This window comes from Saccopteryx bilineata, chromosome 6 (genome assembly GCF_036850765.1).
Source record: "Saccopteryx bilineata isolate mSacBil1 chromosome 6, mSacBil1_pri_phased_curated, whole genome shotgun sequence".
In the NCBI taxonomy this organism is placed as follows: domain Eukaryota; kingdom Metazoa; phylum Chordata; class Mammalia; order Chiroptera; family Emballonuridae; genus Saccopteryx; species Saccopteryx bilineata.
Window position 1 is genome coordinate 100,866,195 of NC_089495.1, and position 26,799 is coordinate 100,892,993.

The following is a 26,799-nucleotide window of genomic DNA, read 5'->3' on the forward strand; positions in this document are numbered from 1 at the left end:
AATGCCTGCTTCCCACATCGCCTCTCGCTTTCCTATTCAATGCACTACTCCAGGGCGGCCTGCCGTCTTGCTCAGACTCGGAGAAGGTCCTGTTGGGTCTCCTGCCCCAAAACTCAAGACAGGCCAGCCCACAATTTGTCATGTTATTTTTTAAAACAGAGATCTCCTCAGGTCATTTCTGACTTCAGTTTTAAAACATAACCTAGGAAGGAATTTCTGTAAATATCTTTTTTTAATTTTTATTACAGAGACAGAGAGAGAGTCAGAGAGAGGAACAGACAGACAGGAACAGAGAGAGATGAGAAGCATCAATCATCAGTTTTTTGTTGCAACATCTTAGTTGTTCATTGATTGCTTTCTCATATGTGCCTTCACTGCAGGCCTTCAGCAGACTGAGTAACCCCTTGCTCAAGCCAGCAACCTTGGGTTCAAGCTGGTGAGCTCTGCTCAAACCAGATGAGCCCGCGCTCAAGTTGATGACCTCAGGGTCTCAGACCTGGGTCCCCCACATCCCAGTCTAACGCTCTATCCACTGCACCACCGCCTGGTCAGGCTGTAATGTCTTGAGCAAAATAAAAATTATAGCAATTTGCTTTTTCAAATCATAGTTTTTACCTAAAACCAAAAACTCTCAGGATTACTTTAATTGAATACATACATAAATAGTATCTAATCTTCCCATTGTAAAAGTTATATGTACTCATTTTTCTTTCTGGGAAATTGAGAACACAAAACACTTCCCAATGTGCAACTGCTACAATAAATCTGCTACCATTCTTATTTTGTTGCTGTGAATATTCATCTATACTTACTAGTCATTATTCTGTATATACAATCTGTATCCTTTAATAAAAATTAACATCAGTTTTTACATCATTAACTCTTATTGAAGATACTATCTAGTGAGTGAAAATTTAAGAGGGAGAGGAAATCTGTAGAATGAGAGATCCTATAAGCTAGAAACTGTCTTAAGAAAATGACACCCATCAATTACGGTTCTGTCCCATTGTGTCCCTCACGACAGTGGACTGGAGAGAAGGACCATCACAGGGCAGCAGTGAGCCAGCCCTTGAAGCACAGGTAAAAAGAAACGGGAACTACAGTAAGCCCCACAGACAGGAATCATACTGAGGGCAGGAAGTGAACATGCTTCCAGGTCCTGCGAGAACAAGGACTAGGGACCATGACTTTAAGAACTTTGAAGTCTGGGACTCTTATAGACTTCCTCAGGGTTACTATTTTAGTTACCCTGTTTCCTCTGAGAGATTCCCCATAAAAACCTGTAGACGAGAGGGTTCATGAGTTTGACTTCCTGGACAGGAAGAAAGTACAGGACTTAGAAAACTCTGTCCACATCTCTCCAAGGGAGACAGGGTGTGGGGAGTAGAGTAGAAGAAAAGGGCTGACGAGGAAGGGAAAGCAGCAAGGAGCAGATGAATCCAGAAATGGAATTTTAAGTATGGAACATAAGTCCCAGGAGTTCAAGGCTGAACGACCCCCACCAAACCAGATAAACACGCAAGCTTGCTGTGAGGCTGACTGCAAGCCGCACTCAAACACGTTCCCATCAGCCACTGTCTCCAGCACCTCTGCACTGCTGTCTGTGCTCACCCTGTTCTGACTGGAACAGCCCAGCCTTCCCCACCTGTCTGTCACCTTCCACTCATCCCTCAGAATTCTAATGAGCTTCTTGAAGCTCTGCCTGACTCTCACTCTGCTTTCTCTCCTCCAAATCTGAGAGCCAGAACAATTCCCTCCGTGGGGTTCCTAAACCCTGTCTCTTACAGCACTCCCCACACTGTACCCCAGTGATGTGGCAAGTGCCTCGGCAAGAAGACACACTCCTTGAGGTCAGGGCTGTCTGTCTATTCATGTTCCTTTTCCTGGCAACTCACATAGACCTGCAGGGAATAACTGTTAACATTTGAGGAGAGAAGGGAAGAAAAGGAAAGGGAAGTTATATACTTCATTCTTGTTAAAGGAGGTAGAAACCTCCTCCAGGAGGTGCTGCTCCCTTTTTTACCAAAAAGGAAACAAACACTGACAGAGCCCTCCGCTATCTGCACACAGCTCTCGGCACCCAGTTACTTCAATCCGCACGCCACTCGTTCTCGTGGGACATAGCGTACTTATTTTGGAGAGAAGCAAACTAAAGTTCTGAGCAGTCAAGAACCCCACACACAATGAAATTCTGAAGGCAAATACATTGTGACTCAACAGACAGGGCTGCTTTCAGTTTCACCAAATGCAAAACAGAAAATGTCAGGATGTACCCTCACTGAACTCATTTGTAGGGGAGTTTATGTACTTACGTCAGAAGTCAAAGATCAGTCACTGCAAGGTTATAAAATAGCCTAAAACATGTGTCTGGGAATTCCCTGCATGGTACCTAAGATTCAGGAGGGGGAGCAATGGAGAAGTCAAGCCAGATCTTCTCTTTTCTTGGGCAGTGATATTTTAATTAATTAATTAATTAATTTTTTTTACAGAGACAGAGAGTGAGTCAGAGAGAGGGATAGACAGGGACAGACAGACAGGAACAGAGAGAGATGAGAAGCATCAATCATTAGTTTTTCATTGTGCGTTGCAACACCTTAGTTGTTCATTGATGGCTTTCTCATATGTGCCTTGACCGCGGGCCTTCAGCAGACCGAGTAACCCCTTGCTGGAGCCAGCGACCTTGGGTCCAAAGTGGTGGGCTTTTCCTCAAACCAGATGAGCCCGCACTCAAGCTGGCGACCTCAGGGTCTTGAGCCCCGGTTCTCTGCATCCCAGTCCAACGCTCTATCCACTGCGCCACCACCTGGTCAGGCGGGCAGTGATATTTTAAATGGACTCCAGGTGCGTGTTTGCCATGGCCAGCGTTCAGCTTTCCCTCATGGACTCTAAAATGTCTCAGCTTTGGGCCTTCCTTCCACTTCCCTCTGATTCGTTAATAACTCTCATAGAATTAGATCAGTTTGCATAATATTTAGAAGTGTTTTTGCATTTTTCCTTTTTAGAAAAGCTACCAGGGCCTGGCCAGTTGGTTCAGTGGTTCAGTGGTAGAGAGTCAGCCCGGTGTATAGATGTCCAGGGTTTGACTCTGGTCAGGGCACACAGGAGAAGCAACCATCTGCTTCTGCACCCCTCCCCCTCTCTATCTCTCTCTTCTTCTCTCGAAGCCATGGCTCAGTTGGAGCAAGCTGGCTCTGGGCACAGAAGATGGCTCCATGGCCTCACCTGAATAGTTCAGGTGCCAAGCAGTGGAGCTATGGCCTCAGATGGGCAGAGTATCACCTAGTAGGGGGCTTGCTGGGTTAGATCTGGTCTGGGCACATGTGGGAGTCTGTATCTCTGGCTCCCCATTTCTCATTTAAAAAAAATTAAAAAGGAAGAAAGAAAGAAAGAGAGAGAGAGAGAAAGAGAAGCTATTATATGAATGTCATTAACAAATATCAACTGCAGTCAAAAATAAAAAAATTAAAAACTGCCCTGGACAGGTTGCTAAGTGGATAGAGCACCACCCCAATGTGTGGAGGTCACGGGTTCCATCCCCAGTCAGGGCACACTATATCATAAGCTATCAATGAGTGCTCAACTACGTGGATGAGTTGATGCTTCTCTCTCTCTCTCTCTCTCACCCCTTCCCCTTTCTTCCCCCTCTCTCTTCCTGCCCCCTACCCTTTCCTCTTTCTCTCTCAAATCAGGAAAAATTAAAGGATGGACAGAAGGAAGGAAGGAAGGAAGGAAGGAAGGAAGGAAGGAAGGAAGGAAGGAAGGAAGGAAGGAAGGAAGGAAGCAGGGAGGGAGGGAGGGAGGGAGGGAGGGAGGGAGGGAGGGAGGGAGGGAAGGAAGGAAGGAAGGAAGGGGAGTAATATTACAGTAAAATCACAAGAGGTAAACTAGCTGCTTTTCTTTAAGCTTAAAATTCTCATGAAATGTCGAATCTTCCAATTCTTGGCTCAAAACTAGCCTAAAAATATACTTACTATACTACTAATTAGCAGACTTGGATTATGATCCCTGCTTAATCTCTCCCAGGTGGAGTTTCTACGACCCTCTGAGCCAAGATTTGTGCTTTTTGTGTGTGCGCACGTGTGTGTGTGTGTGTGTGTGTGTGTGAGAGAGAGAGAGAGAGAGAGAGACAGATAGACAGACAGACAGAGAGAAGAACAGATAGGGACAGAAAGACAGGAAGGGAGAGAGATAAGCAGCATCATTTCTTTGTTGTATCACCTCAATTGTTCATTGATTGCTTTCTCATATGTGCCTTGACCGGGGAGGGCTGGGGGGCTACAGCTGAGCCAGAAACCTTGGGTGTCAGGCCAGTGACCTTTAGGCTTAAGCCAGCGACCATGGGGTCATGTCTACAATCCCACCTCAAGCCAGTGAGCCTGCGCTCAAGCTGGATGAGCCCACAGTCAAATCAGCGACCTCAGGGTTTCAAACCTGGGTCCTCTGCGTTCCAAGCCGATGCCCTATCCACTGTGCCACTGCCTCATCAGGCAGATTTGTGCATTTAAACAAGAAGGGCCTAGACAACCTAATCTCTAAACATTATCTGATTCTAATATTCTTTAATTCTATAAATAAGAGATTGCTGTTGTATAATCACTGTAAAATTCTTAATTTCCAAATTCTCTTAGTGAACATGCATTACTTCTGTAATTAGAAAAAAATTATTAAAACTGAAGAGTAAAAATATTGCAAACATCTGCACAGATGGTTTCCTGTAACAGAGCCAACAAACAGAACCCAAAAGTCAGACTAGAAGACATACACTTGAAATGCACTGCTAGTTTGCATGGCTCTAAAACTCACTGACTTATAAAACTTCCTGTCAAAGTCATAACCTCCTTTTCAAGCAGGAAATATAAAATCCCCTGCACTCTCCCTTTGACACAGTATATGCTATAAATGGCAAAAATGAGAACTGCTTTCGAGTAGGTTGGTCGTCAGGCATGACCAAGGCAGCCATGACAAATGTTGGCGGGGAAGTGGGAAATCAGTGTGTCTGCACAAATAAAATACAAATTCGAAATAAACGCAAGAAAAATATTTACTAAGGAACACTGAATGGACAAATTAATTGGAAGGGAGAATGTGACAGAATGGCAAATAATTTTCATATTATAATTCCGGCAAATTCACTAAGCAAGGAGTTTGAGAAGGGACAGAGTAATATGATATAAATAAAGATGAGTATCATTGTATTTGATGAAGCCAAGTATTTCACAGCCTTGGGATTCTCGGGCTGCTGGACCTACCAGAAGTACAGAACACTTAGTTATCAAATTCCCTGCTGCCATCACCAGCTGGGACACACGCAAGAAAATTTCTGAACAAACTGTTCAACCCCTCCATAGAGATTAGCCAGTTATGCTGGCATAGCAACATGGTATATTTCTGATGTGGTACCACAGCAGTCTGCCAGGGCTCAGTTCAGACCATTAATTAGCAAAATTCACACATTCTTTAATTTTGGCAGTAAAATATTCACAGTATTTCCATATTAAATAATTCGATAAACATTTACTAAGCTTGTACCAGGAAAAAAAATAAGTTCCTGGTCATAATAGACCTACAATTAATAGATGAAATGAGACCCAAAAAATTATACAAAATTATAGTGGCCTGGCCTGTGGTGGCACAGTGGATAGGGCGCCAACCTGAAATGCTGAGGTCGCCAGTTTGAAACCTTGGGCTTGCCCAGTTAAAGCACATATGACAAGCAACCAATGAATAGCTAGAGTGAAGCAACTACTTCTTGTCTCTCCTGTAACCCATAAAATCAATAAATAAAATCCTAATAAAATAAAAGAATTATATAGTAACATTATATAGAACTATATAGTAACAATGTACAGAGTCCTGCGTAGTTGGCACTAAAATATATGTTTACTAATTTTCAAGTATATAAAAAATTTAAAAATCAATGGCTATAAAAATTAGAAAATAAAGCAGTTACTTCTAGCTGAAAAAGATTTAATTTTATAAATTAATCAAGAACTTAAAATGGCTTAATGAAATTTAGGAAATATTTTCTCATCTAAAGTTTATTAATATTGGTATAATTCTGAATAAAATGTTTAAATCCATGAAAATTGGCCAACACCTCTTTGGATAAAGTGAACAGGAGAGTATATCCCTTCTCTTTCAAAGGAACTTGGGAGGCACATTAATTAAATGCAATGATCAAGATTTTTTGGATGTTGATTGTTAGGTGTAATAGAATTGTGGTTATATTAGAGATAAATTCTGAAATATTTATAAGTAAAATGCATTATGTAAAAGAGAATAAAAGATGATATTTTAAAAGTGTTGGAGGAATAGATAAAACAAGTTGGACAAAATGTTGTTAATTATTGAAGCTAAGTGATGGGTGCAAGGGAGTTCAATATATACATAATCTACTTTTGTAGAATATATTAAAAACTTTCTATAATAAAAAATTTTAAATGCCCTGTACTCTATATGTAAAGCACTTAAGGTAAGTTAGCTATTACATATTGTTATTATGTTGCTATTACTAGTGTAAAAATTAGCATGGCCTGACCTGTGGTGGCGTAGTGGATAAAGCATCGACCTGGAATGCTGAGGTCACCGGTTCAAAACCCTGGGCTTGCCTGGTCAAGGCACATATGGGAGTTGATGCTTCCAGCTCCTCCCCCCTTCTCTCTCTCTCTCTCTCTCTCTCTCCCTCTCCCTCTCTCTGTCTCTCTCTCTCCCTCTGTCTCTCCTCTCTAAAATGAATAAATAAAATAAAAATTAAAAAAAATTAACATGATTAAAAATAAAAAAGGCACGAGCTTTGAAGGTCTACGCCCTAACTCTGTTGTTACCTAGCTATGTGATCTTCAACTAGTATTTTAACCTTTTGAGCGTTAGCTTATCTGTAAAATGTAGAAAATAAAAATATTTATCACAAAGCACTATAGAACTAAATGAGATGACCAAAAAAAGTACATTCACTGGAAATTAAACAACATACAAATATTAAATTACCATTTTTAATTCTTTCTCATAAGGAACTTAAAATTCAATTATAGGAGAAATAAAAACACATCATAACAACTCTAAAAGAAAACTGAATAAAAATAGTGACAAAATAGTGCAAAATTTCAGAAGAAGACAAGATTATTTCTGTTTGGGGGGAGACTTAAAAGGTTTCATAGAGAAAAAACCATTTGAGCTTTTGAAAATTGGCAGGATTTTCACAGGCATAAGTGGGGGAAGAAGCACTGTATGAAGCAAACACCAAGAAAAACGTCTGGGGCACAAAGGGCATGATATACTCAGGGAGGGCAAGACACTCTCATTTGGAGGAACTAGAATTATAAAAGTAGTTTGGAGCCAGGTTATAGGTCATTCTGAGTGTCTCTCTAAGAAAGAGATTTCTCTGATAGGCAAGGGTCCACTTCCAACTTCTGGCAGAAAAACAAAATTAAGAGATGCTTTCTAAGATTTATGTCACTACTGGTCAGAAATTACCATGAAATTGAAAAGAGTACCTAAAGAATTAGCACAGTAAAAATATGAAGTACATAACAGTCAGAGAAGGCATCCTTTATGCAAATCAGCCAGAGCTAACTTTTTATTTGATAAGGAAGGCATATTATATTAGAATTTCAGTAAGGGCAAAATAGATGCTCTGTGGAATACAAGGAGAGTTTACATATAAAACTTCACCAACTGCTATTCTTTTGCAGAACAGTACAAAAGCTGGCTTAATTTTTTTTTTTTTTTTTTTTTTTTTTTTTTAGTGAGGGAGAGAGAGAAAGAGAGAGACCAGCTGGAAGGTGGAAGGGAGAGAGTTGAGAAGAATCAATTCTTCATTGTGGCATCTTAGTTATTCACTGATTGCTTTCTCATATGTGTTTTGACCAGGGTGCTATAGCAGAACGAGTGACCCCTTGCTCAAGCCAATGACCTTAGACTCAAGCCAGTGACACCTGGGCTCAAGCCAGCGACCATGGGGTCATGTCTATGATCCCACACTCAAGCCGGAAACCCTGCGCTCAAGATGCTAAGCCCATGCTCAAGCCAGTGATCTCGGGGCCTTGAACCTGCCCTCAGCATCCCAGTCCGATGCCCTATCCACTGGTCAAGCTGTCTTAAACTTTTTTAAGACATTGGCAAACCTGGAAAACAACTGGACTATATTCGTGTAGAAGTAGCTATGAATTATTAATTGTGCCTCATTAAATATAAGTAACATTTTGATGACTTTCTTTGGAATTTTGTCTAATATCAGAAACAAAAAAAATATCATTATCTGTAGATGATTAAATTTTCATTTCTTAAACCAAAATACTGTGTATTTTTAAAATAATCCTTATATTAAAGGCACCTGAGCATTTTAGAACAAAACATTGATAAAACAGTCTTTCCTTCAAATATCTGATAAAATGCAACTGACTCTCAAAACTCAAGCCAGCGTATAGATGCAAGCTCTATATATTTTATAAAGTATTCCTACACAAATATAGAAGTTATTCTTACAGTTTTTAAACAACAACAACAGAAAAATGCTGCTACAGGCTGATTCTATAACCCAAAATATTCACAATAAGTATTTTGTGTATCAAATAGAATATAGTTCTACAAATAAAAAGAAAGTAAGATATGGGAAGGACAGAAGATTATTTCTGAGTAGAGTTGGCACAGAAAAAGTTCCACTGACTAAAAAATAAATAGGCATTTTTCTTTTTACCCTCTCAGTCAAGTTGAATAAATAGAAAATCATCCTATGCTTTTTTTTAAGTCAGTATGAAACTTCTGATTGCATGAAAGGTGCATGTCATGTTATAAATACAGTAAATAGAAAATAATGCATGTAACAGCATAAAAAAATAGTTCTATGTTATGCAGCATTATTATAGACTATGAGACCATCAAACGTAATTTCCACGTAACCTATCCCTTTGACTAACAGGCAGTAAATCTGTCTCACTTCCTTGAAAGTAGATGTACTATACCCTAAAATCCCACATAAAAAATTAAAAGGATAAAAAAAATCAATTTTGCTTTCATTCCAACTTGGGTCCTGTATAATGTCTCCCACAAAGAAAGGTGACGGCAAGAAGGACTGTTTTGCCATCAACGAGGTAGTGAACTAGAGAGAATACCATCTACATCCACTAATGCATCCATGGAGTGGGGTCCCGTGAAGTGCGCCCCCCGGCAGTCAAAGAAATCCAGACATTTGCCATGAGAGAGATGGAACTCCAGATGTGTCCACTGACACCAGGTTCAACAAGCTGTCTTGGCCAAGGGAATAAGGACTGTTTCATACTGCATCTGGGTGTGGTCATCCAGGAATCGTGATGAGGATGAGGATTCACCAAACAAGCTCAATACATTGGTCATCTACGTACCTGTCACCACTTTAAAAAAATCTACACACAGTTAATGTGGATGAGAAATAACTGCTGATAGCTGAATAAAGTTATAAAACTGCCACAAAAATATAAATTCTATTTCACCATAAGAAGATGTGGGCCCTGGCCGGTTGGCTCAGTGTTAGAGCGTCGGCCTGCTGTGCAGAAGTCTCGGGTTTGATTCCCAGCCAGGGCACACAGGAGAAGCGTCCATCTGCTTCTCCACCCCTCCCCCTCTCCTTCCTCTCTGTCTCTCTCTTCCCCTCCCACAGCCGAGGCTCCATTGGAGCAAAATTGGCCCAGGCGCTGAGGATGGCTCTATGGCCTCTACCTCAGGTGCTCGAGTGGCCCTGGTTGCAGCAGAGCAATGCCCCAGATGGGCAGAGCGTCACCCCCTGGTGGGCATGCCGGATGGATCCCAGTCAGGCGCATGCGGGAGTCTGTCTGACTGCCTCCATTTCCAACTTCAGAAAAATACAAAAAAAAAAAAAATGTGGGCTATGTTTTGCCATAAATAATGTTTATGAAAGTATTTTTGGCTTCCTAATAGAATAGTTTTGAAATCTTGTCTAATCTCGATAGAAAACAGTATTACATGGAAAGAAAATTTGGGATTAGGCTTAATAAAGATGATAAACCTTGAGGTTTCTCAAAAATCAACAGAATTTTTCATTTCCTCATGTAAAAATATTATCACTGGTAACAGAGCAATTTTTCAAAACATCTCTAAATTTACAATTTCAACTGTTGAAAAGTTTATTTCATGGTCTTCAGCCAGTTTCTACTTTGCAAACAGAAGGCTGGGTAGACGGTGTCTACCCATAAACAGTTTGTATTAAAAGACTCATTAACACTTTATTATATAACTATATTACCCCACTGCTGGCTTCTCTGTCAATATTTCATTCCCAAAGCTTCACTTCTGAGGGTTGTTTTTTGTTTTTTTTTTAGTTGCCATTATGTTTTATAAAGACAAAGAGAAAGAAAGGAGCCAGATTAACTGCTACAAATGATTTACTGATTTTCAATATAAATCATGTGATTAAAATAGGCATTTTTCCAGATGGTTGTCACTTTGCATTTGAAACACCAGCAATACCCCCCCAAGAGAGCAGCCAGTTAGCAGTCCTCACACTATCAGCTGCGCCTTCACTTGCCTGTCTTTTTTTTTTTTCACAAGATCTAAGGGTGAAGGTGAGAGGCACACAGAGTATAGAGAGGCGCTGAAATACCACTGATAAACAAAGCAGTATATTTTTTCAAAGCTGTTGATGAAGGACCTGAGTTACTATAACCACAAAAGGAAAAGAAGTCTAGATGGAGCCGAGCACAGGGAAAGAGAGCACATCACTCCATAGCAGTCCTTCACAAAGCACACCTCTGTGGGGTACCAGCTGGGAACCTGCCAGTGAATACCACAGGGGGCTTTATCCCCCCTCATGCACACCAAGTGGAAGTGGTCAAGAGTCTAAGCATAATAAATGTGGAGGGCATTATGTAAGTGAGAAGGCTCCTGTCACAAAGAATAATAATGTATAATTATTAATAACATATACATACATCATTATCACATTGTACACTTCAAATATAGTATAATTTTGCCAATTATGCCTTCAATTAAGCTAGAAAAAAAAGACTCTAAACTCTTGCTGAGATCTTAACACTGACATTAGCTTCTGAAAACAAGTCTGAAAGAAACTAAAACTGGCTGAAGTACTCACAAAGCTCTATTTAGATTTTTAACCAGCCACTTTGGTCTACTTTTGTACTCCCTGACCTGGTAAGTGTAAGCATGCACAAAGTGAGACCTTGTTCAATTCGCTAAATACTAATTAGCACATAATTATTACTAGAAATTTAAAAATAATTAGTGTTGTACTATTCTTTCCTAGTGAAAATGCTGCTAGTCTCCAATCCTTTCAGTATGTTACCATAACCAGTTGAATGATAACTATTTATTCTCTTAAGTGGACAGCCCCTATACTATCTAATTTACCTATTTCCTTTACTAAGCAGCTGCAAATTTACAAAATAAAAAATTTAGTCAATTTGTCTTAGAATCTCCTGTCACCCTAGGCTTTAGTGTCAAGGACTGAAAACTGGGCTATTAACTGCTCTTCTTCCTCCTACTCAGGGAAAATGATTTCTCAGTACATAAGATTAGGCAGAACTTTTCAAACAGTGAAAAAAAAAACTCTGTAAATAATTTATCACTTTCCTTTTAATAGTTTAGAAAAAAAAAACAAGAGAATATGCTTTTTAATAGTACAGTGACACACGGATTTAATTTTAACTGAGCATCTACAATGAGCCAAGCACTGTGTGAAGTGCTTTCCATTCATTATCTCATGTGATCTTTACATTCACTCAATAAAGTAGTACAATTTTTATTCCTAGGTGAGATATAAGGAAACTGAGCCTTAGTAAGATAAGCAATGTGCTCAAAGCCACAAGCCATCTGTAAAAGAGTTGCAATTAGACCTCTAGCCAGTTAACTTCCAAGCCTGTGCACTCAACCAGTAAAGTATTTAATTGTCCCATTTTTTAAAATCAACATTTTAAAATGATAAGTTTGAAGGACTAAAGAATATATTTTGTTTTTATAGGTTAAAAAAAGAAAAAATTAAGACCAACCTCCTTCTGAAAGCTTATTGTCCTTAAGATAAGACCAATGTCAAAAAACCAAAGGTGGTATTATTCATTGTGAGTCTGACAACTCAATTAAGGAAAATGAACAGAACCCTACTACACATAAAATATTCATCCATTCCCTCCATAAACACATACTGAATATCTACTGTGTAGCAGGTACTGTACTAGGAACTGAGGATACAGAGATGAGCAAGAGGACTGTGGTCTCTGCCCTTGAGGAGCATATAGACAAGTGTGGAAGATATCATTCTACATGTACATGCAATAACATACAGCTAGCGTGATGAGAGGGAGAGAGAAGCACACAGAGAAGCAAGGCAATCCGAACTCAGCTAGAGGCCAGGTAAGAAATTCCAGGAGTTGGGGGAGGTGGGAAGGTGTGCTCCATGCAGAGGAGAGCAGCATCAAAGACCAGAGCAGAGAGAAAAACTGCAGGAGCTCAGAGAGGCTCCAGCTAACACGGAGTGCAGAAAGGAGAAAGCCACGTCTGAGGACCAGAGAGAAGGACTGGGGGAGATCCCGCAGGACACTAAAAGCCATTCTGAACACTATACCTAAGGGCAGAGGGGAGCCAATTTAGGCAAAAAAGAGAGACTTAATCAGATTTTAGTTTTATTAGTATCAATCTGGCTGTCAAGTAGAGAATAGATCAAAGTGGGATTAAGGTGTGGTGCAGCTATAGTAATAAACTATTGCTATAATCCAGGTGCCAGGTGGTGGTAATGGAGAAAAAGGGTATTTATGAGGCAGAATGAACAAGTACTTGATGGCTGACTAAATGGCCGGGGTGGTGGGGGGTGGTGAGTTAAGCCCTGAGGTGATTCTAAAGTTTAGAAGGCAGAAGACCCTTATTATTTAAAATAGTAATTTAGGTGAGAAAAGAAGAATCATTTCTAAAAACTTATTCCAACAAAAACAACAACTCACTGCTTTTAGACTATTCCTATCAATTATTCATTAGTTCCTGAATTCCAGCCATAACTCACCTGATTACCAACCAATAACAGATGTTCTCCAAGAAGAAAGTCTTTGAGCATGTCTTCCATCACCATCATGTGCTGGAGAACAAGAACTACAGGTTAATTGTGTTTTTGCATAACAAGAAACAAGAAAGTTAATTATAATAACATTTTCAATGGAAAGGAAAATATCTATCATAATAGATAATACCCAAATGATTTGATTTTTTAGAAAAACAAAAATTAATGCTGTGGTTATAAGTAAGTTATATAACCAATTAAGTCACTGATATAGAATACCCGAAATAGTTTACCTGAGCAAAACTAAGCTACTCACCAATACTTCAAATATTTTTCCGTTATCTCACAATGTACAGTTGGCTCATAATTTAATATAAGATTTAAATTAACATTTGCTAATATAAATATACAAAGGCTTTCCAAAATAAATGTGGATTTCCTTGAAACATTTTACACTGATTTATTCTTAGCCATTACTTTCAAAGGATGTATAGCTTTAGAATTAAAAACATACATTATTTACGTTCCACAGTTTTTATTCAAATTATGACACAATATAATAAAAGAACAAGATTAAAGTTGTTTATAATAGTCACAAAGGAAATTATATTGCTTTTTTATATCCTGAAACATAAGACAACTATAAGTAGGTCACAAAGGCTCAGGAGGGTGGGGGCTGAGGGGGGGGAGCTATATCCCACAATGATTAATATCCACATTAACTTTCTCCTGGTTTTCTGCATCAAACAATACTGGCCTCATAAGTACTGAAGTTACTGACATTCCCTACTTGTAAGAAAGACAGAGTAGAGTTAGTAATTGAAGCCATGGAATGGATGAGAGAAGAATCTGACTGTCTCAATCTTTTTTAAAATTTATTTTATTTTAATTTATTCATTTTTAGAGAGGAAAGAGAGAAAGAGAAGGGGGGAAGGAGCAGGAAGCATCAACTCCCATATGTGCTTTGACCTGGCAAGCCCAGGGTTTTGAACCAGAGATCTTAGTGTTCCCGGTCAACACTTTATCCACTGCGCCAGCATAGGTCAAGCTCAATCTTAAAATTTGATTAAGTCTCTCTATTTTGCCTAAATTGGCTCCTCATTTTGTATCTACTATATATATACTGTAGATATTTTTCTAATTTGTGTCTTGCTTTTCTTTTCCCAATTTGGTTTGTGGACTTTTTTGATATCTAGAATATTTTACTTTTACAAGTAAAAGTAAAATTAAGCAATTTCACCCAGAGTTTCTTTTAATTTTTTATTAATTTTAATTTATTGTGTTAACATGGATCCAAGTGTCCTGCTCAATATAACACTCTCACCCCCACCCCCGTGACCCCCATTACACCCTCTTTGCCCCCCTCCCCGTAATTCCCTCCCCTTTTCCCTCTGGGATTTGGTGTCCTGTTACCTATATTTCTGTGTTATGTATTTATAATTTCACTAATCCTTTCACCTTCTCTGATCCCATCCCCTCATCCCCCTTCCCTCTGCAGCTGTCCCTCTGCTCCCTCTGACCACACCTCTACCTCTATTCCATTCCTCAGTTCATTTGCTCATTAGATTCCACTTATAAGTGAGATCATATGATATTTATCTTTCTCTGCCTGGCTTATTTCACTTAGCATAATAATCTCCAGGTCCACCCATGCCATTGCAAAAGGTAGGATTTCTTTTCTTTTTCTTGACTGTGTAGTATTCCATTGTGTATATGTACCACAGCTTTTTAATTCACTAGTTCACTGACAGACACTTGGGCTCTTTCCAAATCTTGGCTATTGTAAACAATGCTGCAATAAACATGGGGGTACATATCTTCTGTCGAATCAGTGATTTGGTATTCTTAGGATATATTCCTAAAAGTAGGATAGCTGGGTCAAAAGGCAGTTCCATTTTTAATTTTTTGAGGAAATTTCATACTGTTTTCCACAGTGGCTACAGAAGTCTGCATTCCCACCAGCAGTCAACCTACACAATGGGAGAACATATTCACTGATAAGTTTGTAAGGGGTTAATACCAAAATTTATAAAGAATTTCTAAAACTCAACACCAGAGTTTCTTTTGTAGCAAGAAAAATGGAGAAAGTTTTCCTTCCTTCAAGAACAAATGAGTATTCCCTAATGTTTATCTTGGAGGTTTCTATTTTTTAAAAAGCTTTCGGATATAACATACAGCCAGAATTTTAACAAGGCTTGGAGTCTCTTCTGGGAAACTTTTAAGAATAAAAAGAGACATTACCAATATTTCTACTGAGACAACAAATGTTAACAGGGGTCATCTTGAGCAAACCAGGGTAAATGCTCATCCTCGTTCAAAAGGAGTCCTAGAACACTCTTTTAATCTGGGTGCTAATGATAATGTGGTCTGGAGATATCTTTCTTTTAACTAAGATGAAAGGCCAATGCCAATTTCCAAACAACTTTCAATTCTCCCAGAAATAAATGGGCTAATTTGCATAAAGAATAGATAGAAAAATTGGAATGAGCCCCTGTATAACCAAGTAAAAAATTAACATAAAATACTGAAAACAATCCAAACTATAGCTATAGCCTTCTTTCCTTTTTCTCATGTCTTCCTACTTCATACCTTTATTACATCTAACTACCTTATTCAAACCGACAGATATTAGTAAGGCTCAGGTAACTGCCTCCATATCATATCTTTTGCTCCATAAGATGCAATCCTTTTCCCCCAAAAGTGGAGGAAAAAATGCCCGTGCATCTTATGGAGCAAAAAATACAGTATTTTATTAATATTTTAACACACCATTTGGCTCAGAATATTGTTTTTTTTTATTTTGTTCCTTAAAACTTTAGGTGTGTCTTATGGTCAGATGCGTCTTATGGAGTGAAAAATACGGTAATTCTTAAGTTCTTGGCCCACTTAGTATTACAGAGAATTTCTTAAATGTCTCCTTTCCCTGTTCTGTTTCTCCAGATTACTTCCTACCTCTCTAACAATTTCTCTCTGGTCTTCTAATAAATAGGATCTTCTTGTTGCAGTAAGTCCTTACATTTCCCATGTTCCTTCACTTGTTCTCTCCATATTTTTGCCTGCTTTCCTGGGGGTAGGGGGATGAGGGGTCACAGCATGGGGCAGAGCAGGTTGTGTCTGGTTTAACACGGCACCCGCTTGAGGACCGAGGGACAGTCGTATGCAGGGTTGGGGAGGCGCACTTCAGCAGCTGAAGAGCTTCTTCTGACCCTACACTCCCTAACTCCTCTCTCATCCGTCCCATGGCTTCAGCTACCAACTCGGCACTCATCTGCAACAGCAAGACTTTCCTCCTCAATTCCAGCCTTGTCCTACTAACTAGTGAACCACGTGGTTATTTCCAAGTTTCCTCAAACTCAACCTACCTAAAACTTGGTTCATTACTTTGTTCTCAAATTCATTCTTTATCCTGTACCTTTCATCCTAATAGTAGCATTTTCTACCACCTGGCCAAACGCCTTTCATCATCATCCATCCGCCCACCTCTTTCCTCCTTATCAAGAGCCAATTAAACACCAAGTCTAAGCTATTAAGCCACCAAAAAGCTAACTGTCTCTAGCCTTTCCTTTTTATCCCCGCATTTTCACTTAGGTTTTTATGACCTCTGGCCTAGATCTCGATAAGCCCATTTGGCTTCCCTAACTGCATCTCCCCTTGAGCCAACATGTCTCTACAGTACAGGCACACCTCATTGTACTGTGTTTCACCTTATTGCACTTTCCAGATTTTGCTTTTTTTTTTTTTTTTTCACAAACTGAAAGCAAGACCCTCCACTAGCAAAAAGACTACAGCTTGCTTCATGGGTATCCTCACTTTTCTGCAGTGGTCTGGAACCGAACCACAGCATCTCCCAGTGTGCCTGTGCTGACTCCCGCTCTGCGGCTCACACTCAGGCTGCGTGTTTCTTCAGCATTCCTTAAACAAGTCCTAATACCTCTGAACACAAGGCACTCCCTAACTTACTGGTGTAGTCCCTGTCTCATCTACCACTCTCCTTCTCCTACACTGAATTCCAGTCACGGGAACAACTTAGAATACTTTTCTCTTTACTCTTTTGTCTTTCACTTTTGCACCAGACTATGTGCTTCTGGAAGGAGAATCTTTGTCTTTTACCTAACATGAAGTTCTATGAACTCTGTCTGCCTCCTAAATAGCCCTGCAATGTGTCCTTCCCACTCTGTGCCCACAGTCACTGCCTTTGCTCAGATCCTTAACTTTCACCTGGACTACTGCAACAATCTCCTAACTGGTCGCTCTGCACTCATTCCAATACAGACGATGTTAAAGAGTGAATGCAAAGTAAGCAAAAGCGTAAATGGGCTTAAAACTTGCAATGGCTTCCTCAATTCTTCTGAACAGCATCCAAATTCCTCAATTAGCAAGGTCCAGATGATGTGACTCTTCCTTACTCATCAGCCTGATCTCTTGTCACTCTTCCATTTGCAACCTTGGCTCTGTGCTACATACAACAATTAATTGTATGTAGCTCCCTAAATTAGCTACTCTCTCACATAGCCAAGTCCTAGTCTTTCTGTCTGAAAGAGCCTCTGAACTGTGCCTGGTTAACTCATTTTTATAATCATTCCAGTCTGGGACCATCCCCTCATCAATGCTACCATGGTAACCTGTGCATACTTCCATTGCACTTGTAGTAACTATGTGTCCTTACTTGTCCTCCTTCCCCCTTGACAGACTCCGGCAGCTTGAGCTCCAGCACTGTGTGTGTGTGTGTGTGTGTGTGTGTGTGTGTGTGTGTGTTTTAATCTCAGTATGCTAATACTTTATGCCAAGGCTTGACACATGGTAGATATATTAAAAATTTTTAGCTCTAAAGCTCATTAAGTTTATTAAATGGCTATTACATTCTCCTCCTATTTCTCCTCCTTACTGTTGCAAATGTAATATTCCTTAATCACAGATTTAATGAAATAATACTTTTGATTATGAACACTCAAAATCTACTTATCCAGCAGTCACTATGTGCCAGGCAATATGCTATTTGCTGAAGATACAAAATAAAGAGAACACAACACTTTGCATTAGTGGTACGGGAAAGCATTTTAAAAATCAGTGTCACTTCAATGTGAGAAGAGGACCATAGGGCATAGAACAAGGCACTGAAGACCACTGTTTCAGAGAGAAAGTACAGCACAGAAGGAGACAGTAATGTATGCAACAAAAGCAAATTTAATCAAGCCACTGTCCCTAGAATTGGTACAGATAAAAATTTTCATTAATGGTTAATTCATACTTTATGAAGAGAAGGTATGTTTGGAGATAGGCTACATAAAGTCCCTCAGGGCCACTGTGTAAAGTTCACAGCAGCCCGACGGACCTCAATGTCTATGTCATAAGCACCATGGCAACAGACACTGTTCAAGGGCACCACAGCCCTCCCCGTTACTGAATTTCCTACGGTCTCACATGCTGGCAAGTCTCTTCAATGTTTGTTACCATGGAGTTTTTCAAATTGTAACTCATATCAAAGTTTCCTGACTTTTTTTTTCTTTATTACTTTCTACTACATGGACAGAATGTGATGCTATCAATATTTCAAAATAGTATATTTCCCTTACAAATCATGTTTCTGCCTTTATTGATAGGCAAGATTTTTTTCTCCCTCCTCTGTGTCTTATAAGTAACTATTTTCTGTTCATTTTTCTACTGCTTAATAAGAACATTAATGCTCTGGAACAAATAAAATCTACATTAGTTAATGGACTTCAGAATGAATAAAAAGCAAATTGGATTATGATATTAACCATGCCATAGATGATAAAAGTTTTGACAGATTTCAAAATATTTCATTAATACTTTTATTGAAAAAGAATTTGCCTACATACTTTCTATGTTCTTAATATAATATAGGGATATAAAGTATGGTACTTATTGAATAAAAAATATGGAAAATGGCAGATAAAAAATTTACTTTAGTATTCCTAAATTCTTAGTATGGGGAAAGAGTAGATAGAAGTTTTTATAACATAATTTGTAAATGTAAGGTTATTATTTTTATAACCTTACATTTACATAACCTTTCCTTGCAGATTAGTGACCAAACATTACAGAAAAATTTAAGTGTTTTATTATAAACTATATAACCACTTGACAGAGAATCTGGAAAAGAAAAATAACTTTTTATATTATGAGTGATTTTCTCTGGAAAAAATTCTTATTAAAGTGAACATCTAGCCCTGGCCGGTTGGCTCAGCGGTAGAGCGTCGGCCTAGCGTGCGGAGGACCCGGGTTCGATTCCCGGCCAGGGCACACAGGAGAAGCGCCCATTTGCTTCTCCACCCCTCTGCCGCGCTTTCCTCTCTGTCTCTCTCTTCCCCTCCCGCAGCCAAGGCTCCATTGGAGCAGAGATGGCCCGGGCGCTGGGGATGGCTCTGTGGCCTCTGCCTCAGGCGCTAGAGTGGCTCTGGTCGCAATATGGCGACGCCCAGGATGGGCAGAGCATCGCCCCCTGGTGGGCAGAGCATCGCCCCTGGTGGGTGTGCCGAGTGGATCCCGGTCGGGCGCATGCGGGAGTCTGTCTGACTGTCTCTCCCCGTTTCCAGCTTCAGAAAAATGAAAAAATGAAAAAAAAATAAAAAAATAAAAAAAAAAAAAAAAGTGAACATCTACAATAAAGCATTCAGTTTATACACTTATTTCTGCATCTTAGTAGAAGGTCCAAAATTACAGCTTAGTTTACAAGTGGGACATTATCTACTCCTCTCTCTTAAAAAAGAAAGAAAGAAAGAAATAGTAAAGAATAGGAAAATACTAGAATTTTCAGGAAAAGGAAAGAAATACAAGGGAATTTCCCCTCTTTGACACACCCCTCTTTGAACAAAAATGATTTAACTAACAGAAAAGCAAAAGCATTAGTTCTACTTTGTTTTAAATTTAATAGTATAGGCCCTGGCCGGTTGGCTCAGCGATAGAGCGTCAGCCTGGCGTGCAGGGGACCCGGGTTCGATTCCCGGCCAGGGCACATAGGAGAAGTGCCCATTTGCTTCACCACCCCCCCTTCCTCTCTGTCTCTCTCTTCCCCTCCCGCAGCCAAGGCTCCATTGGAACAAAGATGGCCCGGGCGCTGGGGATGGCTCCTTGGCCTCTGCCCCAGGCGCTAGAGTGGCTCTGGTCGAGGCAGAGCGATGCCCCGGAGGGGCAGAGCATCGCCCCCTGGTGGGCGTGCCGGGTGGATCCCGGGTCGGGCGCATGCGGGAGTCTGTCTGACTGTCTCTCCCCGTTTCCAGCTTCAGAAAAATACAAAAAAAAAAATTTAATAATATAATTTGTCTGACCAGGCGGTGGTGCAATGGATAGAGTGTCAGGCTGGGACGCGGAGGACCCGGGTTCGAGACCCCAAGGTCCTCAGCTTGAGTGCGGGCTCATCTGGTTTGAGCAAAAGCTCACTAGCTTGGACCCAAGGTCGCTGGATCAAGCAAGGGATTACTCGGTCTGCTGAAGGCCTGCAGTCAAGGCACATATGAGAAAGCAATCAATGAACAACTAAGGTGTCACAAGGAAAAACTAATGATTGATGCTTCTCATCTCTCTCCATTCCTGTCTGTCTGTCCCTGTCTATCCCTCTTTCTGACTCTCTCTCTGTCTTTGTAAAAAAAAAAAAAAATTAATAATATAATTTAATTTTATTTACTGGAAGCATAGTATACATGCACATATAAAATTTATTATACTCTAATCATAGCAGCAGCTCTTCCAATATTACATTGCATTGATGGGAGATGTTTCAACACTTCACTTTGCATCATCTAAACTGAATTTAGCAAATTATAAAAATAATTAAAGTTTCCACTGAACCAGAATGAACTACTACAATGTAAGTGGTGATTTATCCATGAATGAAAAGCAAGGATCTTACCTGAATGTTGTCATAGAACAGGACATCGGGCACTTTCATTTTCTCATGGGCATTACAGATTGGTGCACTAACAGTTCCAATCCGCAGGGATCCGGATGCTACTTCACCTAAAAATTTCACACAGGACGGAGAATTACTCATAGCTCTGTCCTCAGAGAATTCAAGTTCAGCCCATACAGAATGCAATGTAGCACTTTTAATATCTTGTGAGCTCACCAAGGAATTTTAATTTAGCATATAAAAGAACTAACACTACAGTGTTTTTAGCACTACATAAAAAGCTTAAAGCTCTACAAAAAGCTTTAAATGTTTAAAAATGTAATAAAATTTAATTAAAACAAGGTATATACAAACAGCATATAGATAAAACTGAGAGGGAAAAACAAAACCAAGAACTGAGTCAAGTCACCTTAATCATCTTATTCGGTCAATGACTGTCACATATATAAAAGCCAAAAATACACATTCAAAAGTTCTGCAGTGCCTTGAATATAATTTGTCAGGTCCCAACCATTCAAAAACCCCACATGAAAATCCCCCAGATATTTAGTCAAAAAATACAAATCAATCAACCCATGCCAGACCTCCCAAATTACTATTTTCAGTGATGGTCCAGGAGACCTGTATTTTCACATAAGCATCCTGGTTCTACACAATTATTTTGCGATAATTATTATTGTAACGTCTCATAGAGTTGGTCTAGAATGGAATTTGAGCTCTTTGACCACCAGGAACCCAAATAATACACTTTTGAAGTCAGGGAATATATCTCATGGGTAGTCCCTAGAGTAACCATGCATACATGTTCACTAATCTATGCCAAGGCCAGTAATAATAACACTGTCAGTACTAGTTGTAGTAGTACTGATGATCACAATAACAGAAGCTATGGTTTACTGAGAACCTTCTATGTGCCAGATCCCAAATGAGAAGTTTCAGCTCATTATTTTTCATATCATTTCATTTAATTTCCCTAATAACAAGACAAGAATTATGAGGAAGCTAAGAAAAACATAAACAATTTGCTTAAAATCTCCCAGTTAGTATGGGTCGAGCTAAAAATAGAACTGATGTTTCTTCTGCCACATAAATTCAATCCTTGGACTCCAAATAATATTCCATCCTGTGGAAATATCCTAGCAAGTAGGTAGGCAATTGCAGTGCCCATCTTTTACTGACCCATCTTTTCCCTCCCTACTCTGAATAAGAAAATTACTATTTTTGTGCTAAACCATTTTAAAAGACAGGTGGAAAAGCAACACTTGCATCTATGGAGTACCTGAACAATTCTAAACTAAAAATAGTTAAGCTGTCACCCTGTGTAATCACTGCTGAGTGCTACACATTTGCCAAAGCACAGTGAACCTCTCAATAAATCCTCACCATTTTCCTTTTATTTACAAGCTGTGTATGGGAAAAGAACTATAAGCTGTCATACTGAGAATTTATTATTTATTTACTCCCATCAGGTCTCTGAAATAGACCCAAGATAAAAGTATAAAAGAAAAGACAAGGAATTTACTATAGATACTTTTATGTTGAGAAGACACACAAAATTTTAAATTGAAACATCTGGTATCAGTCATGGTTTAGTTTATAAAAATATTTAGCACAGTTAGGAATTTATGACAATTTAATTCAATCAACCAATGCTTATTGTTAAAATTTCAAGCTAGAAAAGAGAAATGCATGGTAAGAATGGTGATACTATAGTTTCCTGGAAGAAAGCTGGATAACAATCTGCTAAGAAGTCTCAGAGGATGGCATTATTTGGTAAATCTGTCAAGTCCTCAGCCTAATCAGGCTCAAAACCTGATTTTGTCATCACAGCAGATTACAAACCTAACTCTCAGGAGATTATTAAAGGACATAGAGTCTGATCAATATGTAAATTTTAACATATAAAATCAGAATTGTAAAGTATTACATTGCAATGAAAACTGCAACTTTCATATGGACTACATGATACACTGGTTGTCATATCAGCAAATTATCTAGATCAGCGGTTCTCAACCTGTGGGTCGTGACCCTGGTGGGGGTCGAACGACCAAAACACAGGGGTCGCCTAAAGCCATTGGAAATACATTTTTTTTTTTTAAAAATGTCGCTTGAGAACCGCTGATCTAGAGGAAGACCTGCATGGAAAAAGCCAAATCCTTATCAGCATTGGTGAGCAGGGCCACTGAACAAAAGTGAAGTAAGTTAATTTTAAAAGAGATGACATTAAAGATAAATGGAATCAGAGGAATCATAAGTCTCTTGACTTAGGTCCCTTATTCCCTACACAAGGCTTAGATGGGAAACACTAATATTGGTCTGTCTCCAAGACTAAACACACTATCGTCTAAATGATGCAGTCTTTCTTTGGATATGCTTAAAAATTGAATCAAGTAACACTGAGTCCAAAAGTACCAAAGTTATTCTGTCTCTGAACTGGCTTTGTATATATATATCCAGATAAATTAGTATGCAGAGTTTGTCATTTTACATTAAAAAAAGACATCTTATTTTATTAATATCAATTCTTACCTCACTGTATCCTCAACAATTAAAAACACCTACCATAAAGAAAACCACAGCAGTCCCCTTTGGAGAATGGTCACACACTGAATATTTTGAAAAAACAGGTAATAAATACCTCAAAAAATAGAGAACCTTTCTATGTGCCAGCTCCCAAAGTAGGAGCTTCAGCTCATAGAAGCACAAAGAAGGTACTCTAAATGAAGAAAGAGAAACTTTGATAGGAAGAATTAAACCTGCCCCCAATTCAAAATTATACTCTGGCTCTGCAGGAGAAAAGTAACACAAATGACAATACATGTGGAAATTAAAGATTAAGAAGGTAGGAAATGGGAGCGTTGGCCCTGCGTGTGCAAGTCCCAGGTTTGATTCCCAGCGAGGACACACAGGAGAAGCGTCCATCTGCTTCTCCACCCTTTCCCCTCTCCTTTCTCTTTGTCTCTCTCTTCCCCTCCCACAGCCAAGGCTCCCCTGAAGCAAAGTTGGCCCCAGGCACTGAGGATGGCTCCATGGCCTCCACCTCAGGCACTAGAATGGCTCCGGCCACAACGGAGCAATGCCCCAGATGGGCAGAGTATCGCCCCCTGGTGGGCGTGCTGGGTGGATTCTGGTAGGGTGCATGCGGGAGTCTGTCTGTCTGCCTCCCCCACCCCCATTTCTCATTTTGGAAAAATACAAAAAAAAAAAAAAGGCAGGAAATGGTACTCAAATAATATTTTAATCTATCTCAACCTACAGTAGCTTCCCAAACACATCCCATAAGACACTGCTGGCCCTCAAAATGTAAATACTGTGCAAGGAAAACAATTTTAGATTCTACTGTGAAACACATTTGGCAAAAAAGGTTAAACAAAATCACACAAGTTCACTTATACAAGAAATTCTAAGAGCCTTTAACATGTTTGTGTCAAATGTGACTCTTAGAAGGGGGAGGGGTTGGCATGGTGGGGGCTATACCTGGTATGGAAATAAAGGAAATATTCTAATGTTTAACTTTTAAGCGGGTCTCAATCTTTAAAAAAAAATTAAAGATTCATTTCTTCGATCTAAAATAAAACAAAGTAAATGAAAAACAAACTGTTTTTATTGAAAGTTAATAACAAAAAATGTTTAATAATTATCATGTCACTTAAAATAAAAAGAAATCAAATACTTACACTTGTAATCCTCCAGTTCTGGTTCTCGATTATTATCAGTGTTTATTTCAATCGAAGCATCTGCTAGATTTTTTTCTAATGCTGACCTTGCAAGGCTTGGCAAAAACCTGGGAGTGTGGTGGGGTGTGGGGAGAGGATTTAATGTTAGTGTAAAAGCTTTCTGTGATTCCTAAGTATCTTTTGACATGTGTACACACACAAACTAATTACAACCAATTAAGGAAGTTCAATCTCTATATGTGAAATATAAATAGTAAATAAACTTTAAGTACATGTGATGATGAAGTATATATTTATCAAACCTCCTTTAATAAGTAAAACTCATTTGTAATTAGTATTATTCATTTAATGCAAAATTTTGCAGGGTAAGAGTTAAGGTAATTTGCTTTTGAAAATGGATTTTGCATCCTTCGTAAGTCTTATTTATCATTTAACCAGCTTATGAAATTTTCCTAAATAGATAAAACAATATGAAACCTACTCCAAGTTGGCAATCACAAATTCAAATTAGTGGAGGTGGATTAATGATGTTTCTTTCACTTTCTAACACAAACTATTAAATAAATTTCATATTATCCAGATTGGTTCTTCCTTCCATTTAAAAATTATGCCTGTTTATCTATTCTATATGTATTTTATCAACAAACTCTCTGTTGATTATCAGAGATATTCTTAATCTATAACTAGATTGTATGAACATCATGGGCTTAGAACATAAAAACATTTTCCCACCCACACAAATAACATATCTGGAATTTATGAACACAAGTGAGTCCATGATTTTTAATACATGGCTACTTGTACAATACTACCATAAACTAACCACGATGTGTAACAATGCTCCAAATTACATACTACTAACATATCACTTTTAATTTAGGTTTTCCATAACTCTAAATTTTGTGATTGTTCCCATATCCCTGAGGATAAGTTCTAATAAAGGAGATGTTGGTGTGAGTGAGAGGGCAAATAGACAAGCATGTAAAGGACTACTGGATTTCCTGTTTCTGCAACATTCCAAGCTATATATCTGACACTAACTCCCACCTACTACCTCATTCTGGTCCTAGGCTATGATAGGGGGATTTCCATGGTTGGGAAAAAGTAGGTTTACATTTGTTTTATGGAAAATAAGCAATAATTAATAAACAACAACACAAGAATAAACTGTGTTTTGTATACTAACAACTGTAGATCTACTTTTGCCCCACCTTGTATATAGCTCCAGGTTAGGATTTCATCAGTTTAGCATCAAGTCACACTTCCTATTGTTCATCTCTGATCTTTCATCACAATTCTTACACTGTTGCCTTTTCCTTCAAAACCAAGTTCTCACCTTATCTCCCAGATCCAATACTGGGCTTTTATCTTGTTTCCTAAATCCTGTCTGGGCAGCTGATCTTACTTTCTTCTCACTAGTATCCTACAAACTATGATAGAATCTGGCCTGGTAACATTAGGCCCTGTTACTGTATCTCCATTACTTCCTGTCCGACCACCTTGACTGACAATGAATGACCACTTTCAAGTTTAGTCCCTGTTTGCTATTCCCAGAAACCCTTTACATCTCTACAGTGTGTCTGTCAACATAGCCTCACATTGCCCCTGTACTGGAACATTTCTAGGTTGCCCTCCAAAGCCAATAAAGGATAGCAAACAAGGCGTGTATGCCTCTCTGTCAACAGCAGTGAACAGACTGACATTGCTTACCATGTGATACTGTTTCCCACAGAGATTGAACATGTTTCAGAATTATTTTTAACCTCACACTCAGACACCACTACTAAATAATCATAAGTAGCATAGCATGGAAGTTGAAATATATTTACACCTAGAACATACACTCCAAAGGATATTGGCCCACCTAACAAACAAGGAGAATTAAACATATCAGGTGGTTTGAAGTCAACACTTACACCAGGGGTAGTCAACCTTTTTATACCTACTGCCCACTTTTGTGTCTCTGTTAGTAGTAAAATTTTCTGACAACCCACTGGTTCCACAGTAATGATGATTTATAAAGTAGTCAAGTAACTTTACATTATAAAATTTATAAAGCAGTTACAGCAAGTTAAAGCATATAATAATAATTACATACCAAGTACTTTATGTTGGATTTTTGCTAAGTTTGGCAGAATAAATCTTTATAAAACAACTTACTATAGTTAAATCTATCTTTTTATTTATACTTTGGTTGCTCTGCTACCGCCCACCATGAAAGCTGGAACGCTCACTACTACTGGGTGGTAGGGACCAGG

At 38.9% G+C, this 26,799-nt stretch overlaps 1 protein-coding gene across 2 annotated transcripts in view; it reads right to left on the minus strand.

Moving 5' to 3' along the window:
* VWA8 (von Willebrand factor A domain containing 8) overlaps positions 1 to 26,799 on the minus strand; it is a 381,245-nt gene that overhangs the window by 201,687 nt on the left and 152,759 nt on the right. For both annotated transcript variants that reach the window (XM_066237778.1, XM_066237777.1), the window contains exons 18-20: positions 24,542 to 24,648; positions 20,865 to 20,971; positions 13,001 to 13,072 (exon numbers count right to left, since the gene is read on the minus strand). In XM_066237778.1, the coding sequence (XP_066093875.1) occupies positions 13,001 to 13,072; positions 20,865 to 20,971; positions 24,542 to 24,648 (286 nt within the window). The remainder of the gene's footprint in view (positions 1 to 13,000; positions 13,073 to 20,864; positions 20,972 to 24,541; positions 24,649 to 26,799) is intronic.